The 21,884-nt window shown below is 37.8% G+C and overlaps 1 protein-coding gene across 6 annotated transcripts in view; it reads left to right on the top strand.

Annotated features, from left to right (window-relative positions):
* SPAST (spastin) overlaps positions 1-21,302 on the top strand; it is a 36,581-nt gene extending 15,279 nt beyond the window's left edge. For all 6 annotated transcript variants that reach the window (XM_035322888.1, XM_035322886.1, XM_035322885.1 and 3 more), the window contains 13 exons: positions 2,296-2,483; positions 3,222-3,355; positions 3,630-3,723; positions 6,627-6,701; positions 7,925-7,996; positions 8,512-8,587; positions 9,148-9,239; positions 10,996-11,075; positions 11,845-11,887; positions 12,544-12,623; positions 15,974-16,044; positions 16,868-16,908; positions 18,177-21,302. In XM_035322888.1, the coding sequence (XP_035178779.1) occupies positions 2,296-2,483; positions 3,222-3,355; positions 3,630-3,723; positions 6,627-6,701; positions 7,925-7,996; positions 8,512-8,587; positions 9,148-9,239; positions 10,996-11,075; positions 11,845-11,887; positions 12,544-12,623; positions 15,974-16,044; positions 16,868-16,908; positions 18,177-18,299 (1,169 nt within the window). In that variant the 3' untranslated portion in view covers positions 18,300-21,302. The remainder of the gene's footprint in view (positions 1-2,295; positions 2,484-3,221; positions 3,356-3,629; positions 3,724-6,626; positions 6,702-7,924; positions 7,997-8,511; positions 8,588-9,147; positions 9,240-10,995; positions 11,076-11,844; positions 11,888-12,543; positions 12,624-15,973; positions 16,045-16,867; positions 16,909-18,176) is intronic.
* Positions 21,303-21,884: the final 582 nt, after the last annotated feature.

Genomic DNA, 21,884 nt, shown 5'->3' with positions numbered 1-21,884 from the left:
TTCATAAATCAGTGATCTTAGGTAGCCTTTCATTTTGAAAAGCTTGATCACACTCTTTTATTTACCCCTTCACTGAGAATTTGTTTATAAAGCAGAGTATGCCTACAGAGTCGAAACTGAACGCCTACATGCAAGTCCAGTTCTCCGGCATTTCTTTCAGCATTCCCCTGTAGGATTGACCACAGAACGTATGTGAGCTTAGTGGGTCTGATTCCTGCAGGTACAAGTAGATTAAATAATCACTTGTTTTTAAATCTTTCACACCCTGCTTTTGGGGGGAAACAAATTATAATTTGCTTTGAAATATTTCTTTTTCCCTTTTTTGTTCTTCCTGTGTTTCCAGCTTCCTGAATTACTCCTTTTCTGTGCGATATGTGTGATACTAAAAAGGTCAATGTGTGTATATATCGTTCTTAGTAGGTGGCGAAAGTTCTGGAAAGGGTGATAATCGAGCAAAATGTTAGAGTAAAGGAGTTATTTTAGCTTCTTGACGCCTTCCCATGTTGACTTCACACCAGCTGTGGAAATTGAACCTAAGAAAAGTGCCTTCTTTTGATTAAATTGGACAAGTCAAAAGTAGCTAGGGTTTTTAATAGGTTAATAAGCTGCTTTTTGAACTTGAGTTACTAATCATGCCTAATTTCAAGAGCTTTTGACTTGGAAATGACTGTGTAGGAATGGCTACATGAATTTATCAGCTCTGGATCTCTGTGTGATTTGGTCAGGTGGCTGCTTTTTGGAAGAAGTATCTTACAGGTCTGATGTTAATAGTTAATGGTATTCTTCAAGTTCCCTTGTGTTTGGCATATTGATGCATCTACATTGTTGATGATAACCCCTGTGGAGTTTCTTTAACTCTCAAAAGGGGTAGATTTGTGACTGAGGGAAGGCTTTAGAAGCTTGCTAGCCAAATAATCCATCACATGGACAACTGCAGACTGCGTAAGGATTTGCTCTTGGTAGTGTATGACTGTTTAAAGAGGCTGAAAGCATGGTAATAATTCATTTGCCCTTCTATGGTAACTCTTTGAAGGATTCTTACTTGAATTTTTAAGCAACTGTCAAAGTGGTGTGGCTTTCTACCTTAAAGTATTTTTCACTGAAGTGCAATTTCGTGAACTAAAAATTCTTCATAGAAGTGTTAGTCACCTTAAAAATCAGTTCTTTGGCCAGTTGTTTAACAAGACCAATTGAGTTTCAGAGTTCTAAAATCGTAGTGAATAAACTTGTAGCTAAAGTCAGTCTTGAGCTTCCTTACCTCTGACGCCATATTCCTCTATCTAATCATAAGGTTCCTTAATCCTTTTTAAAGGATATAAAATAAGGCAGTGTTTACAGTTTCCACTGCAGACAACAGCACTGTGGTGTGCAGAGTCCAGTACTGTGTTTCCAGCACACAAAAAGGCAATCAGATGCTGCACTCAAATCATGAGCAATTAGCCTGATCAGCCTGTGTGCTTGCTTCTGACCTCTCAAAGTTCTGCTCTTATTTCATCATCTGTCCCATATGGAGAATGTAGAAATCGGGCCGTTTCATTTGCTCTACACTAAAAATGGCCTTCTGTAGCTTGATCGCCTGTGGCGAGTACGTTAAATTACATGTCACCAGATGAAAGACCTTCCTGCTCCATCACAGAGGTTGGAGCAAGCATGAATGGAACGCGTGATGATGTTTCAGTTCAATGGTATAATATTTTAAAACTTTAAAGTGTAAGAAGGGAAGCTGCTTCAGAGCCATCCATTCGAGTTTACTTCCTAAGATTGCTGAAGTGAAACAAAACTGTAAACAAAAGCTTTTAGTAGTTGCTTCCAGGTAGAATTATTTTAATTTTCGCAACTTGAAGTTCCACAGTGAAGCTTGTGTGTCTGGAAGGTGCTAGACAGTGTTAGCTAGTATCTAAATAACTAGCCTGCGAACATCACCCAAGGAACGAATACTCTGAATCTAACAGCTTGAAATTTGGTGTTTTATTATAATGATTGTTTATAGAAATTCTGTAGAAGAAAAATCTTCTGGCTGGTGTTCTAATGACTTCTGCCTTAAGAAATACATGCTGTTCTTTCCTTGCTACCCAACTTGGGTGTCCCCAAATTTTGCAAGGTGGGTTTTGAGAGCTCCTAAAAAATACAAAGCATAACTTTAGGAGGAAGCTACAGTTAATATATCCTTGAAAAAACTAAACCTCTTTAAAAACTTGTATTATTCTGGTATGATACTGTACTGTCTGTCAACAGTATCTTCAAGTTAGGTACAAATGCTAAAAATGCTTTAATAACATTTGGTTTTCTTTATAGAAAGCGGAGCAGTTCCCAAAAAGAAAGATCCCTTAACACACACAAGTAATTCCCTTCCACGTTCAAAAACTGTTGCAAAAACTGGATCCACGGGCCTTTCAGGTCACCACAGAACACCTAGCTACAGTGGGATATCATCTGCCTCTGTGTCTAGACCAGCAGCAAACCCTACAACTTCAACACACAAGGTATGGTGACAATAGATAGAGCAGTATATGCTGGGGAGGTTGATGTAAAATCCAGAACAAACCCTGCGTTTATTGCCTTTGTGGCAGCATTGTAGTGGTGTGATAGAAACAAGATTTTGAGGAAAAACAAATGACAAAAACCACCACATAAACTAAAACCCTACATTTTTGGACAAGCCTTTTGAACTGGGCTGGACAGTGGATTTTAGAAATCAGGGGGCATTGGGTAGCCAGGTGGGCAAGAGCTGAGCTGTAATCACAGTAGAAGTGTCAATAATTTGTTTTGAAAATTGCATGGGAAGCTGAGGAAAACTGGGCTGGGATAAAAACAAATGTTATTCCCAGTATGTAGAAGGTGCGGGGGAGGAAGGAAGGAATCTCTGGGTCTACAGCTATAGGTTTTTCCCCACATGTTCCTTCTCCAAAACATGCATGCCCAAGTTGTATTGCAATCATATAGAAAAGCAAATTTTATTTAAATTGTGGTTGAATTACAAAAGTAAATTCTGTAAATTTCGCCACCCTGTCCTCCTACCGCTACAGTGAAGTAGAACAAAGAGTAGAATGTGCAGACAGGAACCTAAATGTGGTTACATGTTATTGTTTCTATAATATGATGGCTTTTAAGTGGACTGCTGTCAAAGTATTGCAGCAGTAGAAATTCTTGTTGTAGATATTTAGCATCTCAAACAGTGTGCTTAAAAAGTTGTTTTTTTATTTTTCTCCTTCCCCCCCAAGGCTGTTCCTAAAAATAGCAGAACAAATAAGCCTTCTACTCCTACCACTGCTGCTCGAAAAAAGAAAGACATGAAGATATTTAGAAACGTGGACAGTAATCTTGCCAATCTTATCCTGAATGAAATTGTTGATAGGTAAGTCTGAAGATCAGTAGTCTTTTCAGAGCAGAAAGCCAGTTTTTCATTCAACAAAATCTTGAAATGAAAAATTGTACTTTTTTTTTAAACCTTGTAAAATGACTGAAAAATCACATATGAAATGCTTATTTTTTGAAATGCATGACATTATAAGTTGTAGATTTTCTCAAAATAGTTCTCTATAAATCGTCAAATACATTAAGTTAGTCAGCTGCAGCTGAAAAAAGAGTATCTCTTTGTTAGACTAATTAGTATTCCATTTCTTTGTTAGTGGGCCAGCTGTCAAATTTGATGATATCGCAGGGCAGGAACTGGCTAAACAAGCCTTGCAAGAAATTGTTATCCTTCCTTCTCTTAGACCTGAGGTAAGCAGCTTGGTATTGTTGTCACTCTGGCAGAATCAATGAAATTTATTGTTTATCACATAAAGTGGTGATTCTGTTATGCTATCTTTGCTGGTTATGATTGTTATCTATAGTCAGTGTAGGAGAAAGTGACTGAGGCAGCAGCTTCAACACCACCACTCAAAACAAACAAACAAAAAACCTGAAAATTGGTGAAGCTGACTCTTCCAGATAACTATAGCTCTGTGTGGAAATGTAGAGGACAAAGCCCAAAATTGGAAGAGTGAAACATTGGAGATTACATAGGTAACTTACGTCATGGCATTATCTGATTTGGAAAATAGTATTTTTTTTATTGTGGTCAGTTCTGGATATTCTGAATCGCCTAATCACAGCAGGAGAGGATGCAAGAAAGTACAGCGGTGAACAAGTACCTTGAGGTGTATAACATCTGAGGGCAGGTTTGCTTTTTACTTGGCTGAGTGGAAATTAGTTATTTAGGCTTTTGATTAGGTTACTGTAGGTGGTACCCCAATTACTTTGACTACTCGGATTGAGGTCTGGCCTATATTGCATTGGAATTCTGAGCTTTTTTTGTGTGAAGTCAGTGATTTTCTATAGTTGGTGCACTGGCTAGAAACTCTTGCAGAGACTGCATGCAGTGCTTTACTACAGTGCTGGTTATTCAAGTAAAATTGCCATTTGATCTTTGTTTGTTTCTGGGGACTCTTTTGTGGCATTGGCTGGTGACTGGAGTTGCTCTCTGGTCTTCCTGTTTCCTTTAATGCACTTTCTGGATATGAAGTGTGGTGGGGAAGAAACGTAAAACTGGCATTGCATCACAGGAATACCAGACCCGTGGGAAAAAAAAAAGCTTTGGCATTAAATATGCATGCTCAGGTGTTCTCACACAGAAGGCAAATGTCATTAAACCGTCTCTGTTATTACAGTGTTTTAGTATGTAAAGTTGGTTGTTCAGTAACACCAGTACAGTGAGCTGGGTGGGAAGGACTTTGAAATGTGAGCCTTGGAATAGTTATGACTCTTTCAATAATAGTTGACGTTTTCAGTAAGACCTTTTTCATAACTCTGTAGTTAGCAGTGGATCTCATGTTGGTGTAGGTTGAGATGTAACTAGGACAGAGAATGCTATGAATTCTTAAACTTTATTTCCTGGAGGAAAAAAGGCTTTTTTTTTTTTTTTCTTTCTTTGTAAGTAAACACGGTAAACGTGGCAACTATAGGGGGTTTATTTAATCAATTAAATAGTACTTTAGTTTTAACCTCAACATTCTTGTTTAAACAAACCAATTAACACAGTATTTTTGTAGGAGAGCAAAAGTTGAGGTGAATGACAACACTGGCTAGAGACATGATGGCAAGCATTTCAGCAATAAGATGCCAATAAAACAGTAGCAATTAGTTCAGACCATGTTTAATATTAGTCTATTAATAAAAACCTTAAAAGCTTGGTGTGTGTCAGGGATAAGTAGCAGCTGTAGCCTAACTGTGTAAGATAAAGGTGAGAGAGTTGTAAATTTGGTCTGGAATATCTGAAAATGGTAGAACTCTGAAAGAATGATTCCAAACAAAAGAGTGAGGCAAGGGGTGCACGTAGTGGTGTGCAGCATGCAAAGCAGAGACATGGAGTTATCCAGATGAAAGTGCTCAATAAATTGGTGGTGCAGGTGGAATGAGTTAGTCAGCCAGCAGGTTCCTATGCCCTATTTTTAGGGATGAGGCACTTCAAATGATGCTGTTTATAATGAAATTGAGAAAATCCATGTTGATTGGTCATGTTAGAGAAACACTGCATTGTTAATGGAACCATTTTTGACATTGGATAATGAGGAAAGGAGTGTCTGCTGCCAGTGGACTTCACACATGGTGTATATATAAGTGATTCCATACTGTCCGTTCTCTTTGTTTATTGGAATTATTGGAAGCTAGAATGGAGGAATGAGTGTGGGGCCAAAAATGGAACTCTGAAACTCTTGAAAGGGATAAAACAGGCTACAGAAATAACCAGAAGAGATGCGTTGTGTGAGAAGGTGTGTACTTGCTTTCTGTGATGGGAAGTATGATAGGTGCAATTTCATAGTGTAGGAAAGATTAATCCAGTGCAAACTGGGAGGGAGAAGATTACCAGTGGAATTTGGAGAGAGTAGGTGGTGGTGAAGTAATATTTTAAATACCTTCAGGTTAAGGCGTAAGTCTTCAAGATCTTCATTTTTTTATTTTTTTATTTAAAAAAAAAAATGATTTTCCTATATGGAGTTAATAGGAACATTGCTTTTACCTTCCTATTACACACCTGCACCTTGCCTCACATTTTTACATGGAATTTGTTGCGTTAACTTGATAGGCTGGTTTGAAGAATATATTAATGTCTTTTATGCTCCTTTCACAGTGTGTCCATGCACAGAATGATCATGGTGTAATTTAACTGGTGTGTGAGAAATGATAGACACCTGCATTAGGGCAAGTTAGCAATAAAATGCAGAAATTCTCTAAAAATCCATACAGCTGTAGAACTGTTGCTATTGTTGCCAATGTAAGCCATTCCTTAATCGTTAGTCATTTTCTTATAAAGGTATATCAGCACTTCTTAGTGTTGTCCCCCACCCAAGATTGAATGGCTTGCTTTTGGATGCAACGGTCATCCCTGTTGTTGAAGCAGAATTGTGATTCTAGGATTTAAGCTACTTGGAGACTGTTGATGTTGGTAAGGCTTAGAAACAGATTTTAGGATTTCCTTCGATACTTAATAAAACTCAGATTTTTTTTTCATAGTTTTACAAAAAAAGAATTAATTAATGTCATGAGTACTCCATGTAGTGATCTAGCCAAGTATGTATATATTTATGCTAAGTTTCTAGCACTTCATCTCTTCCAAGGTAATTTATGATGATATATTTTTCAAGTTATTTACAGGACTTAGAGCTCCTGCACGTGGACTGTTGCTGTTTGGCCCACCAGGAAATGGGAAGACAATGTTGGTGAGAAAACGCTACTGCATGCATGAGTTGGTGGCCTTAAAATGTAGCCGTGGGGTGGCTTTCAGTTTTTCTGCACTTAAATATTTCCAAGTAAACTTTATGTTGCATAATTTCAAACTACTCTTAAAGTGGCATTTTTTATGGAAGAAGTTAGTTATATTGTGCTTTAACTAGGAAGCTTGCTGGTGCTATGCGTGTACATCGCAGTGAATGCTGTTGGAACTTCTAGAGGAGCTCCTCCAACTGTGTGTGGAAGCAATGTAACATCTAAATTTCATTTTCAGAGAGAATGAAAGTAACATGGTTAATTGTTTGTATAAAGCAGCACTTAAAAATAGTCTGTTCTCCACTAAAACATAGTAGAAATGTGAGTATTTTTTGGAAGTGGTGAGAGAGCCCAGTAGCAAGAAAGGAGTTGTCTGCCTTCCACACTACTGTGTGAAAAATGCAAGTGCTGGAGAACTGCCTGGCTCCTTCTTGTTTTACAGCCTGACGTGCTGGGTTGAGGGAGCTGGAGTGAAATGGCTGTGCAGCAGCCAGGGAACATTGTGTGTCCTGGTGCAGCTGAGCTGGGCGCATCCTCCCACATCACATGGCGTGCTGCAGCTGCACGCTGCCTTTGCTGATGCTGAAGCACACGAGCAGGAATGCTGAGCGGCTCACTTAGGCTCTTCTGTTAGGTTTACCTATTGGAACACAAGTGCTAATAAGTTCAAGACAAACAAACAAAACCCACTACCCTCACCCCACCCCTGCCAAAAAAGCCCTGTATAACCAGGGAATCATAACTTCGTGAGTATGGTGAAGCTGTCAAGGAAGGAGGTAATGCATTCTGGTTGAACTGATTCTTTTTTCCTAGCTTTCCTCTGAAAGCAGTTTTTGTATAGATGGAATGAGGAGGAAAAAAAAAAAATAACAGCTTGATTCAACTGCTTGAAAGAAGCTGGAGACTGGTATTCTTCAGTAAGCAAGTTGTAGTTGGCTGTGGAGATGTTGTGATTAGAGAAACGTAAGGGAGTCTGGAAAATTCTGTAGAGGTTCAGCTGCTTACCTATTCCTATTTGTAAGTGGCCTGTACAGAAGTTCTCTGAAGCACCTACAACGTATTCCCTCTGAAGGAACAGGAGTTTTCAAATCACTATTAAGAATATCAGTGAGAGCTACAGAGGTAGAGAGGTATCTTCAATGTGATGTTTTAAAAAGTACATTTTTTTCTGTCCTAGGCCAAAGCGGTTGCTGCAGAATCCAATGCCACTTTCTTCAATATAAGTGCAGCAAGCCTAACTTCCAAATATGTAAGTAATGTCTGTAAATTGTATTAATCTGAAAACACGTGCTGTAGTTGGGTCTTACGAAGGCCAGGACTTGTGACAAGTCTTTGATGAACTGGTTGCCTATAGTGAATATAAAGTCTTTAGAGAAATGACTTGTGAAGTAAAAATAGTGGTTTCTGCTAGTGATAACTCAGTGTCAGAGGCTTTTTCTGTAGTTTCAGGATGATACTGGCTGTGATATGGAGGAGTGGTTGTTTTTTTTCTTCTCTTTTAAGAAAATAAAGGTCCAAGATCTCTCAAGATTTAGGTACCAAAACCTCTTGATGTCCCAGTTGGAATCATAAGTGAAGTTGTAATATTGAAGACAAAAAACATTGGTGTATATAAGACTCAGCTACTGGTAATCTAGCTGAGCATGTACCAATGGGTTGTGTTTGTTTTGCTGGCATTTTTTTTTTCTGGAAGACCTTGTGTTAGCGGTCTTGTAATAAACGCTTTCTAAACTCCTTCCAAAAAACAGTTTATTGTTGTTTCAGGTGGGTGAAGGTGAGAAACTGGTGCGTGCTCTATTTGCAGTGGCAAGAGAACTTCAGCCTTCTATAATCTTTATTGGTAAGAACTTAAATGCTGTTGACTTTGTGTACTTTCTTAAACATCTTGACTTGTTAAATTTGAATTAGCACGTGAACTACTTGGGGTAATTCTGCAGTGTAAAGGAAGTGTCTTGGTTATGATCTGTTAGCTAATCAGTAGTTCCAATAGAACATGTTAGATGGCTACTATTTTAGTGCTGATAGGGAAAAAATAGCTTCAAAACCACACAGCCTGTACTACCTTTACAGGACAAGATCATTTTCATGTTAAACTTGAAACATAATAACAGGCTTTGTTTGTCCCGAGTTACAGTTTATTATCCAGTAGGATTTTTTTTATCTGATGTGTTTTGTATTGCATATTTAAATGACAACACATAGCAGCATGGTAAATCTAGTCAGAAAATTAGACAAGCTTTTAGTATGTCTGCTTATATATTAAAGATGTAAGATCAGTCTGTCTCCTACGGGAAAACAAGATTTGATCTTTCATGCTGGAGCCCTATACTAGTGAAAGAACTGTGAAGAATTCAGTATTGTATGCATAACTAAGATGTATTTCTTCTCTTGTTTTTTTAGATGAAGTTGATAGCCTTCTGTGTGAAAGACGAGAAGGTGAACATGACGCCAGTAGGCGTCTAAAAACAGAATTTTTAATAGAATTCGATGGCGTAAGTATCTAGTCCTAGGTATTGCTTGATTTAGCAGAATTGGCTAACATAGTTGATGCCAGTACGGGTTGCAGATGAAACACAAATTCTATTTGGCTGCTGCTTTTTTTTTTTTTTTTTTTTTTTTTTTTTTTGCTTCCCGTGCCCCCACACCACCCCCTTGGTTGGCAAATTGGTTTTGTTTGTTTGTTTATTGCTCTTAATTTTTTTTGTCTCTGTACTACAATGGAAAATTTAGTCTGAGTTGAAAGGTAGTAAACAGTATTCTGGAGCTGAAATAATGGGGTGGACAGAGAAAAGAAGTAAGGATAACAAATGGCAATAATAAAGGAGCTTTGAGAACAAATGATTTTACAGAGAAATAAGGACACTTGGGAGGGTTAGGCAGAGGTGAATCTTTGTTTGCAATTGAATGTTTCTTTTTGGCAAATAAAAGAGAATTAAATGCGTTTTAACTAGTGTCCTATTTTTCTTTTTCTTTAAGCGATCTGTCTCATAAATGTGCCCTTTGTTAAGGGGTAAGGTGAGACTTAAGGGATGATTTCAAACAGACTAGTTCAGATCATTGGTATGCACAGTTCTGACATCAGAAATGTTTATTTCTGTGTTAGTATGCTTTTTACTGAGCTATCAATTTTTTCTTTGTATCATGACCTAGGGGTGACAAGATAAAGGTTGAACATACTTAATGGCACATATGCAGGGAAAAAAACTGGTTATTTGAATTTCATAGTTGTGTACAGGGAAAAAAACAAATGCACATTGGACTGTTTTTGTGTCACACAGCACTGTTGGTTGTATGGAACATTCTTACTTCATACTCCCCTTGTACAGTGGAATATTGCTACAGTTGTGTAGCAAGGAGATTTTTGTATAGAGAGACATAACAAGATGAGGAAAAATTTGTCCAGAGTGGGATGAATTGGGACAAATAATGCAGTGTGGCAGTGATGTACAGAAGTTATTGCACACACGTCTGCAGACAGTTTTCTCTTAAAATAAGGAGAAAATGAAATGTAATCCACAGTTAGTAAAGTTGAGATCAAGTTGTAACTATATTATACAGAGTTTTTATGGAATTTTTTGAACTCACTTAAGCAGCAGTGAAAAAATCTATGAGGAATTGGGACTATATGAATAAAATGTCTCTGATAGCCAAATGTTTTCTCTGAAACTTGGAAGCCATAAGTCTCCATATTCTTGGGCATAAAATCAAGTCTCGCAACTGGGTGAATTAGGGCAAAATTACTGTGTCAGTGTATTACTGAATGGCTTCTCGGAAGACCCATGTTAGATGAATCTTTGATCTAATATAGTGGTTCTGAATGTACTTTAATCAAAAGTCTTGGTTCCCTCTTTCTCTGTAAACTTCCAAGCAAATTTTGGTGTTAAAATGCAGAACAGAAATTATGTAGTTTCTAAATGCAGTTATTTTGGTATGACTCAACTTCTCAGCGTGTTTTGTAGTCTCAGTTTTCTGTAGCATTGTAATTTGCAACTGCACAGCACTGTTTGTGCTGTTGCAATAGTCTCTTCAAGGAACATGACTTGGATATTATGTCCTGTGTTTAGCTTGCTTTTTTAAAATAATTTTTTACTTTTTTTCCTAATATGACTTTGAAGTATTCTTTATATAAATGCCAAGTTAACTGCCTTAAAAAAGAATCCCAGTAAAATCCCATCAGCACACTGAATGCATGACAAGTCTCTATAACTGTATGAACTGAAAGCTGTCTTGCCTTTCTATGCTATATAGGTGCAGTCTTCTGGAGAGGACAGAATACTTGTGATGGGAGCAACAAATAGGCCACAGGAGCTTGATGATGCTGTTCTCAGGTATCAAAATGTCTCTTCTTTGAGTATGATCGTATGATGCTTATTTATGAACAGCAGGTTTAGATGTTTAGTATCCTGGTTGTTCTAAGTTTTGGACTAATTTGGCAAAACTGGCAAAACAAAATTATTTACCTTCTCAAAGAGGTTCTTGTCTCATCTCTTTTGAGATAGATCTGCACAAGTATGGCAGCCTTGCATTTGTCTAACACAGTAGTGCCTGTTGAGACCAAGTCAGCATTTTCTAACTCTCTTGTATCTTAGATACTGCTTCTTTTATTTTTTGGAACTTAATGACAGGCTGAAGGAAGAAATTAGATGAATGAAATCTAGTATTTCTTCTCTGTGAATATTGAACTTGTCATGTCACCTACAACCGAAGATCTTGCTGTAGGAATTCTTAGTTGCAAGTCCTCATACTTACTTCTCTCTTCGTTCTTGATTGAGGAAAATAGGCATGGCAGCACTGTCGGAACAAATTCATTGTATTTTTAATAATTCCAAAGACCTCCTGTGAAAAGATGCTTCATTTTGTTGCTGGTAGTCAGTGGTACTTTTACCTTTAGAGTGTTTTCTCTTTGGAAGGAGTTTCATGACTTCAACGAGAGTAAGGTGACACCAGCAGCTCATGCATATTGTTTAATTTGTAGTTGTACTCTCTAGAATTAGATTATGCAAGTGAAATTGACATATTTATCAAACCAAATGTTAGATCTGTATGCACCCCAAAACTATAAAAGTGTATGTATTTATATGTGTGTTTTTTTCCTAGACGATTCACTAAACGGGTATATGTATCTTTACCAAATGAGGAAGTAAGTATTGGTTTCCTTTAATTTTAGATCAATTGTATTTGTAAGAAAAACAAAACAGCCCCCCAAAAAAGCATTTTGTAGATTGTCCTTAACTTGCCCTAATGGACAATCACAGGTGTTTTTATTTAACTTCTGACCCAGCTTGGCCATGTATACTGTGCTTTAATTCTGGCAACTATGTTAATCAGTTGCATTTTTCTACCCTTGCTACCAGGATATCTGGTGGTAGCTACTTAGCTAGTGCAGTATTGCCTTACATACAGGCAGGCTTTGACAAGTCTGAAATATGGCTTGCAGGAGCAGGTTTGGTTGGCTAGAGAAGAGTGTTTACTGCAAAAGATGAAAGTAGCTTTCTTAATATTTTTCGCCTGAACAGCACTTTAGGGCTTTTGATGACGTTTCTGATGTTATTATTATTTAGTGCCTTTTTAGAGACAGCATGACCCTTGTTCTCATTATTAGCAATTCCCTATCTCTTCGTCTGAAGAGATTATCGTGTATAGTCTAATCCAGAAAAGCTCTATAGGCAAGTTTAGACCAGTGAAGCGCAAAAGCTAATCTGACAAACATGTAGCTTTGTTGTTGCAACTTTGTGTACCATGAAAATCAGTTTTACATATGATAAATCTGTGTGTGTTTTTTTTTTTTTTTTTCAGACAAGATTGATTTTGCTAAAAAATCTTCTAAGCAAGCAAGGAAGTCCACTGACCCAAAAAGAATTGGCACAACTAGCTAGGTAAGTATTTTGTACTGTATTAAATAAATGCTCTTATCTACTAAATTGGTTCAGATTGTTTTATTCATTCCAAATGTAACTGATTTTGATCATCTGAAAGTGACAAAACTTACTGTCAATGCATTAGATATATTTTTGGGAAGATGTTCTCATGTCATGCTGTAGGAAATTGTTTTCCTATACACTTATATACGTACATATGTGCTTGTTTTTTCCCTGCACTACCTGGCTAGGCTTCTGTTGTTGAAACATGCTCATCTGTACTTCTCTTTCTGTGGAGGTGAGAGGGAGATGCTTCTCTCCACTAATGCCCCAGGCAGTCCAGCTCTCCTCCATGATGCAAAAAGGCAAAACCAGTTTTGCATTGCTCATGCATTTTAAAAGCAACTTTTCTTTGGTTGTCTGTTGCTGGGTTTGTTAAAGGTATTACCAACATAACAGAGCAAGCTATGGATAATTTCAGGTTCTTTAAAATTTAATATATGGTTGGAAAAATGCAAGTTAAATGTTGTGTTTTGCTTTTCATCATTAAGGTTGACACAAACAGTGCTGTTCTCCATCTTCAGAAGTAAATGTAATGGGTGTGAAGGAAGGTAGACTAAAAAGTAGGTAAAGTGCCTTAGGCAGGAAGGAGTAAAAACTGAGTGTGAGCAACCAAATATTCAAGTGGATGTACTTCAGTCTCTGTTTCTGTTTGTGGTTGTACACAGTAGGCAAGTACGCTCTTGGGTGTGGCATTTGACAGCCTCTTAGTAATGTTACAGAAACTTGGTGTATAATCAACCTGAATAAGTGCTCTGTAATTCAAGGATGCTAGCTCGGGCCATACTTAGGCTGCAGTGATAGCTAGCAGGAGGAAGGCAGTGATTTGTATTCTAACTGCAAATTTACGTACTAAATTACAAATGCAACATAAGTACACTTTTTTTTTTTTGGAAGAATTTAGACAAAAGACAAAAATCGAGGGCCTTCTGTGTGCCATCTGTCATCTTTTTTTTTTCTCCACTTCAGAAGAAATTGGAATTTAACCTTCTTTATGATTCTGTGAACTTTCCTTCTCTCCTCTGCAAATTTTTTTTGTAAACGCTCAGTTATCTCCAGAAGACTGGGCTATGAAGTTTATCATAGAATATTCTAATTTGGAAGAGACCCACAAGGATCATTAAGTCCAGCTTCTGATCCCACACAAAGACCCCCTAGGAGGTAACCCAAATGTGAGTGCTGTCCAAACGCTTCTTGAACTCTGGCAGCCTCGGTGCCGTGACCACTGCCCTGGGGAGCCTGTCCCAGTGCCCGACCACCCTCTGGGTGCAGAACCTTTCCCTAACCCCCAGCCTGACCCTCCCCTGTCCCAGCTCCATGCCGTTCCCTCGGGTCCTGTCGCTGTCCCCAGAGAGCAGAGCTCAGCGCCTGCCCCTCCGCTCCCCTCGTGAGGGAGCTGCAGGCCGCCATGAGGCCTCCCCTCAGCCTGCTCTGCTCTGGGCTGAACAAACCAAGGGACCTCTGCTGCTCCCCGTACCTGCTGCGCTGTAGACCCTTCACCATCTTTCTTGTGCTCTTTAGACGCATTCTAATATATTTATATCCTTCTTTTATTGTGGAGCCCAAAAGTGTGCGCAGTACCTCAAGGTGAGGCTGCACCAATGCAGAGTACAGTGGGACAATCACGTCTTTTATGCTTATGCCCCAGGATACAGTTGGCACTTTTGTCTTCCAGGACATGCTGTTGACTTATATTGAGTTTTTCGTCAACAAAACGCCCTTACTGCAGGCCTGCGCTCCAGCCACTTGTCCCCTGGCCTATGTATACATCTAGGATTATGTCATCCCAGATACACTCTATTTCTGATGATGTCTCTATAAGGCCTTCTTACCCTCAAGGGAATCAAGGGCTTCTTCTAATTCGGTATTGTCTGCGAACTTGTTTAATGCGTGCTCAACTCCAGTGCCCAGGAGTTATTGATGGAATAGTCCAAGTTACTGTTTTTAAAAAAATAAATTAAAAATTGAGAACTGGCCCTGAAACTGAGCCCCAGGGACTCCACTAGTGACTGGCTGCCAATCTGATGGTACCACACCTACTATAAATCTTTGAGCCCCACCTGTTGGCCAAGTGTTTGCCCATTGCATCATGTAGTTGTATAGCTGTGTAACAGATGTTTTGTCCAGAAGGATACTGTAAGAGACAGTATCAAAAACTTGCTAAAACACCCCAAAATCCTATGCACTGCCTTTCCTTCGTCCCCTAGGTGTATAACTGTCATAAAAGGTTATTGAATTAGGCATGGCTTTCCTTTAAGTAACCCATGTTGGTTTTGACCTCCTGTTATAGCCAGACACTGCTATAAATTGGGTGGTTTTCTTTCATTTTATTTTTTTTCTTTAGGTAACCCTTACTTCCTCTCATTTATGTTAGTAGTATTTGTGGCTTCTCAGTTTAGTGGAGAGCTTTAATCTTTGAAGTTTTTAAGGCTTCAACGTTGCAATCAGTTGACAAGTTAAGTTAGGCTTAAGCTGTGAGAGAGACCCGTTTTCCATTGTATACGCTGTAGGAGGCAGTTTCGGTTCTCTACTAAGATGCAGACTGCCAATTCTGAGAATTGCTTGCCAAGTACATTGAGAATATAGTCTATCTGTTATTGAATATGCAACACTGGAAAAAGGTCTTCCACCAGAAATAATGCTGTTTGTACTGTAGCTTGCTAAGCAAGCTTTTAAGACTTGTAGTTATTCTGCTGAATTAATAGCATGTTTTCTTCTCTGGTGTTCACTAGTCAGCTCCTGCTGTTGCTTTCCATAAAAGGCATACTGTGAAACTATCACTTTCAAACCCAAATACTGTTAGATTTTTAGTAATACCTGCTTTTACACTTTGTATGGCTCCAGTGTCAACCAGAAGTTTTTTTCAGAAAATTGGTCACTTGATCAAATCATAATAAATGTGTGGTATTAGATTCTTATTGTATTGGGCTACAGGATGGTTAATTTTTGGATTTATATTCATCTGCGGCAAATCACGACAAACTGGTGGTAGGACATTCTTGTAACAGAAGTAGTAACATACTTGAGGTTAGTTTTCATACTTGAGGTTAGTTTTCAAATTGTAGTTGGTTGTTCTTTTTGCTTTCCTTAGCATATTATGCAGGACTTGAATATCTGTACCTAAATTTAATCTGGAAAATACTTTCAAATACAGATTATTTAAGTTGAATGCACTTCTGGTTTATTAAACTCGCAAAACGAACACTTAAATAGTATTTTTTTCTGATTAAGTAACAACTCTGTGCAATTAAAATGTTTAAGCAATTAAAGCAATTTTTTTCCTTTCCCTGCTTTTTACTTTTACAAAGAATGACAGATGGATACTCTGGAAGTGATTTAACTGCATTAGCAAAGGATGCAGCGCTGGGTCCTATCCGAGGTAAGCTGCATAGCTTTATATTTAGGCTTTGCAAAAACTTAATGCCCTTGAAGACTTGGAAAATGTTTATTTAGAGTGGTTGGATTACCAATTTATGCATTAAGGTATGCAGGCTTTGCTGGCGAAGCGCTTCACATGCAAGTCCATTTTGAGAAGAGACTGCACAATGTTTCTTCCACCTGTTCCTGGCTTCCAAATAAAACATTTTTTAAAATGTTTTAATGTCAGCCTTGGCAATCCCACCGATGTCTTTTTTTTTGTTCTTGTGCCCTCAGAGCAAAAAGTGTGCTGTTATCGTATCAACATATTACAGTAGTTCAAGTAGAAAACTGTAAAATGGTGAAAGATGCTAGAATGATAAGAACACCCCCAACCCCCTGTATATGGCTAGATGTAATCTTATGTGCCCTGCCTGATTTTATTTCTACATGCCTGGCTAATGGTAGCCTTCTGTTTCCTGAGAATTATGCATGTCTTGGGGTTGGAGAGGGTTGTAGATTCCAGGAATAAAATGGTGGAGGGCACCCGTTATACTTGGATGGTGTTCCCTGTACTTTCTGAGGAAGGATATAGTTCTGCCTAACACCTTGTACTATATCTGCAATGAATCAGTGTGGGAGCAGCCTGGATAGGAGTTGATTAAAGGGTAGGAAGGAGAGAAGAAACACCATGTGCATTTCTGTACAGGTGGTTATGTTGAGGCAGGGAGGTATAACTCTTAGCTGTGTTTTTTTTTCAGGTTAAAACTACTTGTAACATGCTTTTAGCTCTCAGAAGTGATGAGTTTTCCTATGAAATTCAATGGTCTTTCTTATTTTTACAGAATTAAAACCAGAACAGGTGAAGAACATGTCTGCCAGTGAGGTATGCTATTCTAGCAGTTGTTTTCCCTTTTGTTTCTGTTTCCCTTTTTTTCTGCTGAACGTGAACTCAGCAGAACCATGTCATATAGTCAAATAGTGATTGAGAAGAAAACTCTTTGCTCAGATATCCGAGGCTCTTTGCATAGTTTTTGTTATCACGCTTATAAGCACTTCTTTCTGATAACAGGCCTCTGCTATTTGTAGTTTCAGGTGACAGCCCTATTTTTCCCTCATACTGAATTGCAACTTCATGTTACCTAACAGATGATGTCAGAGGCCTGGCTTTCATTTTCTTGGTGTTACTCCCCCAAAACCTTCCTGGAAGTAATAGGACAAATTACTTTTTCCCATCTTTACGTAATACAAGTCATCTTAAGGAAAAACCTCTGAGTGATTTTAAAACAGATCTGTTTTTATCTATAAACGTAAAGAAAAAGGAAGAGACTAGTCCTCTATATAAAATTTTATTCTCAAAATGCATGTGGAAACTACAGTTATGTAGGGAAAACTATGAAAAACTTTATTTCTATGTTGCTTTCCATGTTTAGCCTTAGATGATGGCTAAGGCTACAAAGAGATTGAAGTATTTGTTCCAGGAAGAGGAGAACATCTGTAGTCTTCTTTTGTGTGTGTGTGAATGCAAGTTTCCCTCCCATAGTTTTGCAAACTCCGGTCGCAACGAAACACAGGGGATCTTCACCAGTTGTTATGTTAATACTCGTTTAATGATGAGACTGCTCTTCCATGCACTTGGCTCACCTCCCATCGTGTCTGGGCATTTCTTTATATGGGGAGATGTCTGCTCATGGTCGTGCTCTCAGCAAGCTGAAAGGCTTGTGTTGAATCAAAGAGGTGAGATAAGCAGGTTTACTTGGCTGACCGTGTACTATGGTCTGAATACAGCTGTGGTAACGGGGAAACCTTCGGTGCCTTACTCTCCTGGTCTGCAGAGCTTTGCCTCTACCACTTTAAAGTCCCATGTCCAACCACTCCTCACTCAGTCCTGTGCCCTAATAGGCACTAGCTTGCACCACCTAGTGGAATAGGAAGCAGTAACACAGTCTCATAAACTATTAAGTCTGTCATGACTACCAAATGTTACAATAAAACATTAAATGCTGATAATCTTAATTTACAAGAGACTCATGCGTCAGATCAGATGAAGCATCCCTAGAACATCCTTTGTTAAAAGTGAATACTGAATTACTTCTTGAATAAACTGAAGGGTATAAAGCACTTGTGATCTGGAGGTTTTCACTTTTCTTTTAGATGAGAAATATCAAATTATCAGATTTCACCGAGTCGTTGAAGAAGATAAAGCGCAGTTTGAGCCCTCAGACCCTGGAAGCATATGTTCGCTGGAACAAGGACTTTGGAGACACCACTGTGTGAAACACTACTTGCTGTGAAACAAAGTGCTGCCTGAGGAGCAGTTGGTACAGGCTACTGGAAAGCAAACAGTTTACAGGACTTTACAGATCTCTAAGTATCTGCATTAAAACTTGAGAGTAAGAAGAAATTATACAATGTGAAATGTGTTCATCAAAGCCTCCTTACCATTTAGTGAGGATTTACACACTGTAAGTAAGAGCACAATAGGACTTGGGATAAGATTCCTAGCAATCTGATCATAGTTTGAACAATAATATGTGTATTTTGTTTCAGCTAGAGGGCTCTGATGATATTGATCATTGGATGACCTTTTCCTTATGTTCTGTGTGTTTTCTTTGTTTTTAATTTTGCCATGACACATTAATGTCTGGCTTTCTTCCTGACAACTACTAATTTACAGTTGGATTTTTGTAAACTTTGGCTGTTTTTGACTTTTTTTTACCCTTAATGTGCCAAATAAAACAATTTCCCTATGCAAAGAGGAAGAACAGCACTGGGAGATTAAGATTATTAAAATGTAAAATGCAGCTGGTCTGTTATTATTTGTCTTTTTATTTAGTTGTAATGTGACTGCATTGTTCACAGAACAGTTTTAAAAAAGACCTTTGATAGCAGAACAGCAAGAAAGCGTATAAAACCAGTTTGAAATGTTTTAAAAAATAAATAAATAAAAAATAGACTAAGACATTCATTTACTGGCAGTATTTTCTCTTAATGCATTTTGTAACGCTTCCATTGGTAGAATGTTAGCTTACGCTTATGGTGTCTGACTTGAAGCCCAGCTGATGTCTGAGAGAGTAAGTGATGCTAATTGTCAAGTTTCAGAAACAATGTGTTTCTACTTTGTATTTTGGTCTGGTCTGGTTACGATAATTGAAAGTAAAATTTCTATTGTGATAATTTTTTTAATCTGCACATGTAAGCATTAAAACACAAGGCTACATGTTTAATACACGGCACACATTAATGTTTTTATAGCTTTCATATGTTTTGGATTATGTATTAAAGTATGAAACACTCACCTGATCTGCTTTTTTAAAAGAAACTGCATCTTTGTACAAATACTTGGATTTTTATTATATAAATGACAAGCTTTTAGAAAAACACAAGTTATAGCCTTTAAATACTGTAATAAAGGAAAGCATCCTTGCCTTTACTTCTAAAGGCCTGACATCTTGTTTACAAATTCTGCATCAATTAAACACTGAGATGTTTGGAAGGCAGAATACTAGTTCCTTGTTAGAACAGTTTTAAAATTAAAAAGGCAACTCTCCTAACTTAGTGATGTTACAAAGTTGCATATTGTTTACAGTTGTTTTAACTAAATTAATTTATTTATTTTGTTTGCTCTTGGTCTTAGCAGGAAATTTTGTTCTTAGCTTTTCCTTATTTTTTTATTGGCAGGAGTAAGTCTTAAATATTTCTGGGACTACTCATCTGAAAAATTGACTATATATAATATATTTTATATATGTGAAAAAGACATAGCTGATGCAGTGCAAATGTAGCAGTACCAGCAGAGGACTCAGTGCTTACTGCCTGGTATTAGGTACAAAATAGCAGAAGCTGTATAAAACTTCTGAGACACACACATGCAATATGTTTGGATTCTGTTTTTTGAACCAGGGATGCTTTTAACTTATTTAATTGTTTTTAATATAAGAGAAGATTGTGTTACACTAGTATGCCTTTTGAAATAGTCTAACCAAACCAATTCTAGCCTTCTAAGGGTATGGCTCTATAAAATGTATGTCTGGTGTAGATGAAATGTCATTTCCATTCCCCTGATTCACCTTCCTGGAGAAGTAAGAAATGTTATAAGATTTCAGTTTCTCAGATCTCATGTCTTGGTTGCTTTGCCTTAGTTCTGCCTTCAGTAGAGTATCTTTGTCTGAGATTCCGGGCTGTTTTTATATGTGTTTGTCATAGACTTCATAGTGCTAAATACAAATACTATTTTATTACCACCTGCCAAAAAGCTAAGCAAGGCCTGTAGTATTCCCATTGATATAGTTTGTAAATTTTCTTTGAGATCCTTTGTAAATGGGAACTTCAAAGGTAACACTTCTAGTTTTAAGTGTTGGTTATCAAACTCAATTTTCCTTCATTTAATTTTGAGGAATATACTGGTTTGATTTCAAATATAGGTATTGGCATGTGATAGGTACCTGAAGAGTATGGGCAGAACTTCCCATCTGCTAAAACAGCAGCAGCATGCAGCATGAAGGGTCGTAAGTCTGAGCTGCTGCCTCAGAAAGAAAAAAGACCAGCCCTTTCACTCGTTTGTATGACCAGATTGAGTCAGGAGTGTCTGCGTGATGTCCTACTGCTTTTTGGTACCTACCCTGCCCCGACTGTTTCCTGCCTAATGGCTGAACTGAAGCTCTATGAATGACTTCTGTAAAGCAGTATTAAGAATTTAATCTTGTTCTGCGACATCAATTTGCCCCACAGCTGCTGGATTTTAAGTCCATGGCCAAGTGCCATTTGGTTCATAAATCGCATTTATGCTACTTTCTGAATAGTGTCTTTTAATAATAATTCTGTTCCCCTCAAGGTGTTACATCACATTTTCTGTTTTTTGTTTTTTTTTGTGCTACATACACTAATTCCCAGCACAGTGATTTTCATCTGCGTGCTAGATTAACTGTGCATAAAGGATCTAAAAACAAAAAGTAAAAAGAATCCACAAATCTATGGTATTTTTATATAAAACTTCACAACCATATTTGCCATAAAATCAGATTATGTTCTAGTACAGAATTTCCAATTAGCATAGGATTAGCAGGACAGCAGCTTGGATGTTTTTAACCATTATAAAGGGTAGGATTGCATTAACTCTCCAAACTGCCTTTATTTTTTTTATTTTCCTGAACCTGCCCATTGCTAATGAATGAATGACTTGACCTACTTCTTTGAGATGATTAGGAAGCAGCTTGTCTGGCCCTCTGCATGTGTTTTACCAATGTGAAGTTTAACAGTTACTGACTGGAGGGTAGGAAAACAAAAAGTAGAACAAGCTCCTTGTCTTTTGACAACCTTGCTTACACATCCTTGCCTCTTATTAAGCAGAAAATGCCTGTTTTGTCCTTCTACCTGTTGGTAACAGGCAGCAGGTTACTGCTTCTGGTGGCGAAACAGTAGGAGGGGAAAAAAATCAAGCACTGTGTGTATGCTCTTCTTAAAATGAGATTATCTCATGTTATGATGTCCCATTTACTAATGTTGACTCTTGTCGAGAGTACATGAAACAAACATGTACTTTTTCTCTTCATGTGGCTAAGAAAATAATATGAAACATTAAATATAAGCTGAAACCTTGAACTAGGATATTTGTGCACATAGTCTCTTCTGTTCTCTTAGATTTATGGAGTTCAGTACATTTGGAAGAGATTTCAGGGCAGAATGCCCATTTCTGACTACTTCAGAAAGTCAGTCACTAATACAGTTTGTTGAATACAGCCCTGCAAATTGCTTTACGTAGATAACAAATGTGATAGCAACACTTGAAACTGAGAAGAATGGAATCTCTGAACGGAGAAGGAAGTGCTTGTCGCTGCACTAATTAGAGGAGCTTGCTGATTT

This window comes from Oxyura jamaicensis, chromosome 3 (assembly GCF_011077185.1).
Source record: "Oxyura jamaicensis isolate SHBP4307 breed ruddy duck chromosome 3, BPBGC_Ojam_1.0, whole genome shotgun sequence".
NCBI lineage: Eukaryota > Metazoa > Chordata > Aves > Anseriformes > Anatidae > Oxyura > Oxyura jamaicensis.
The sequence above is the reverse complement of the archived record's forward strand: the minus strand, read 5'-3'. Positions and strand labels throughout refer to the sequence as shown.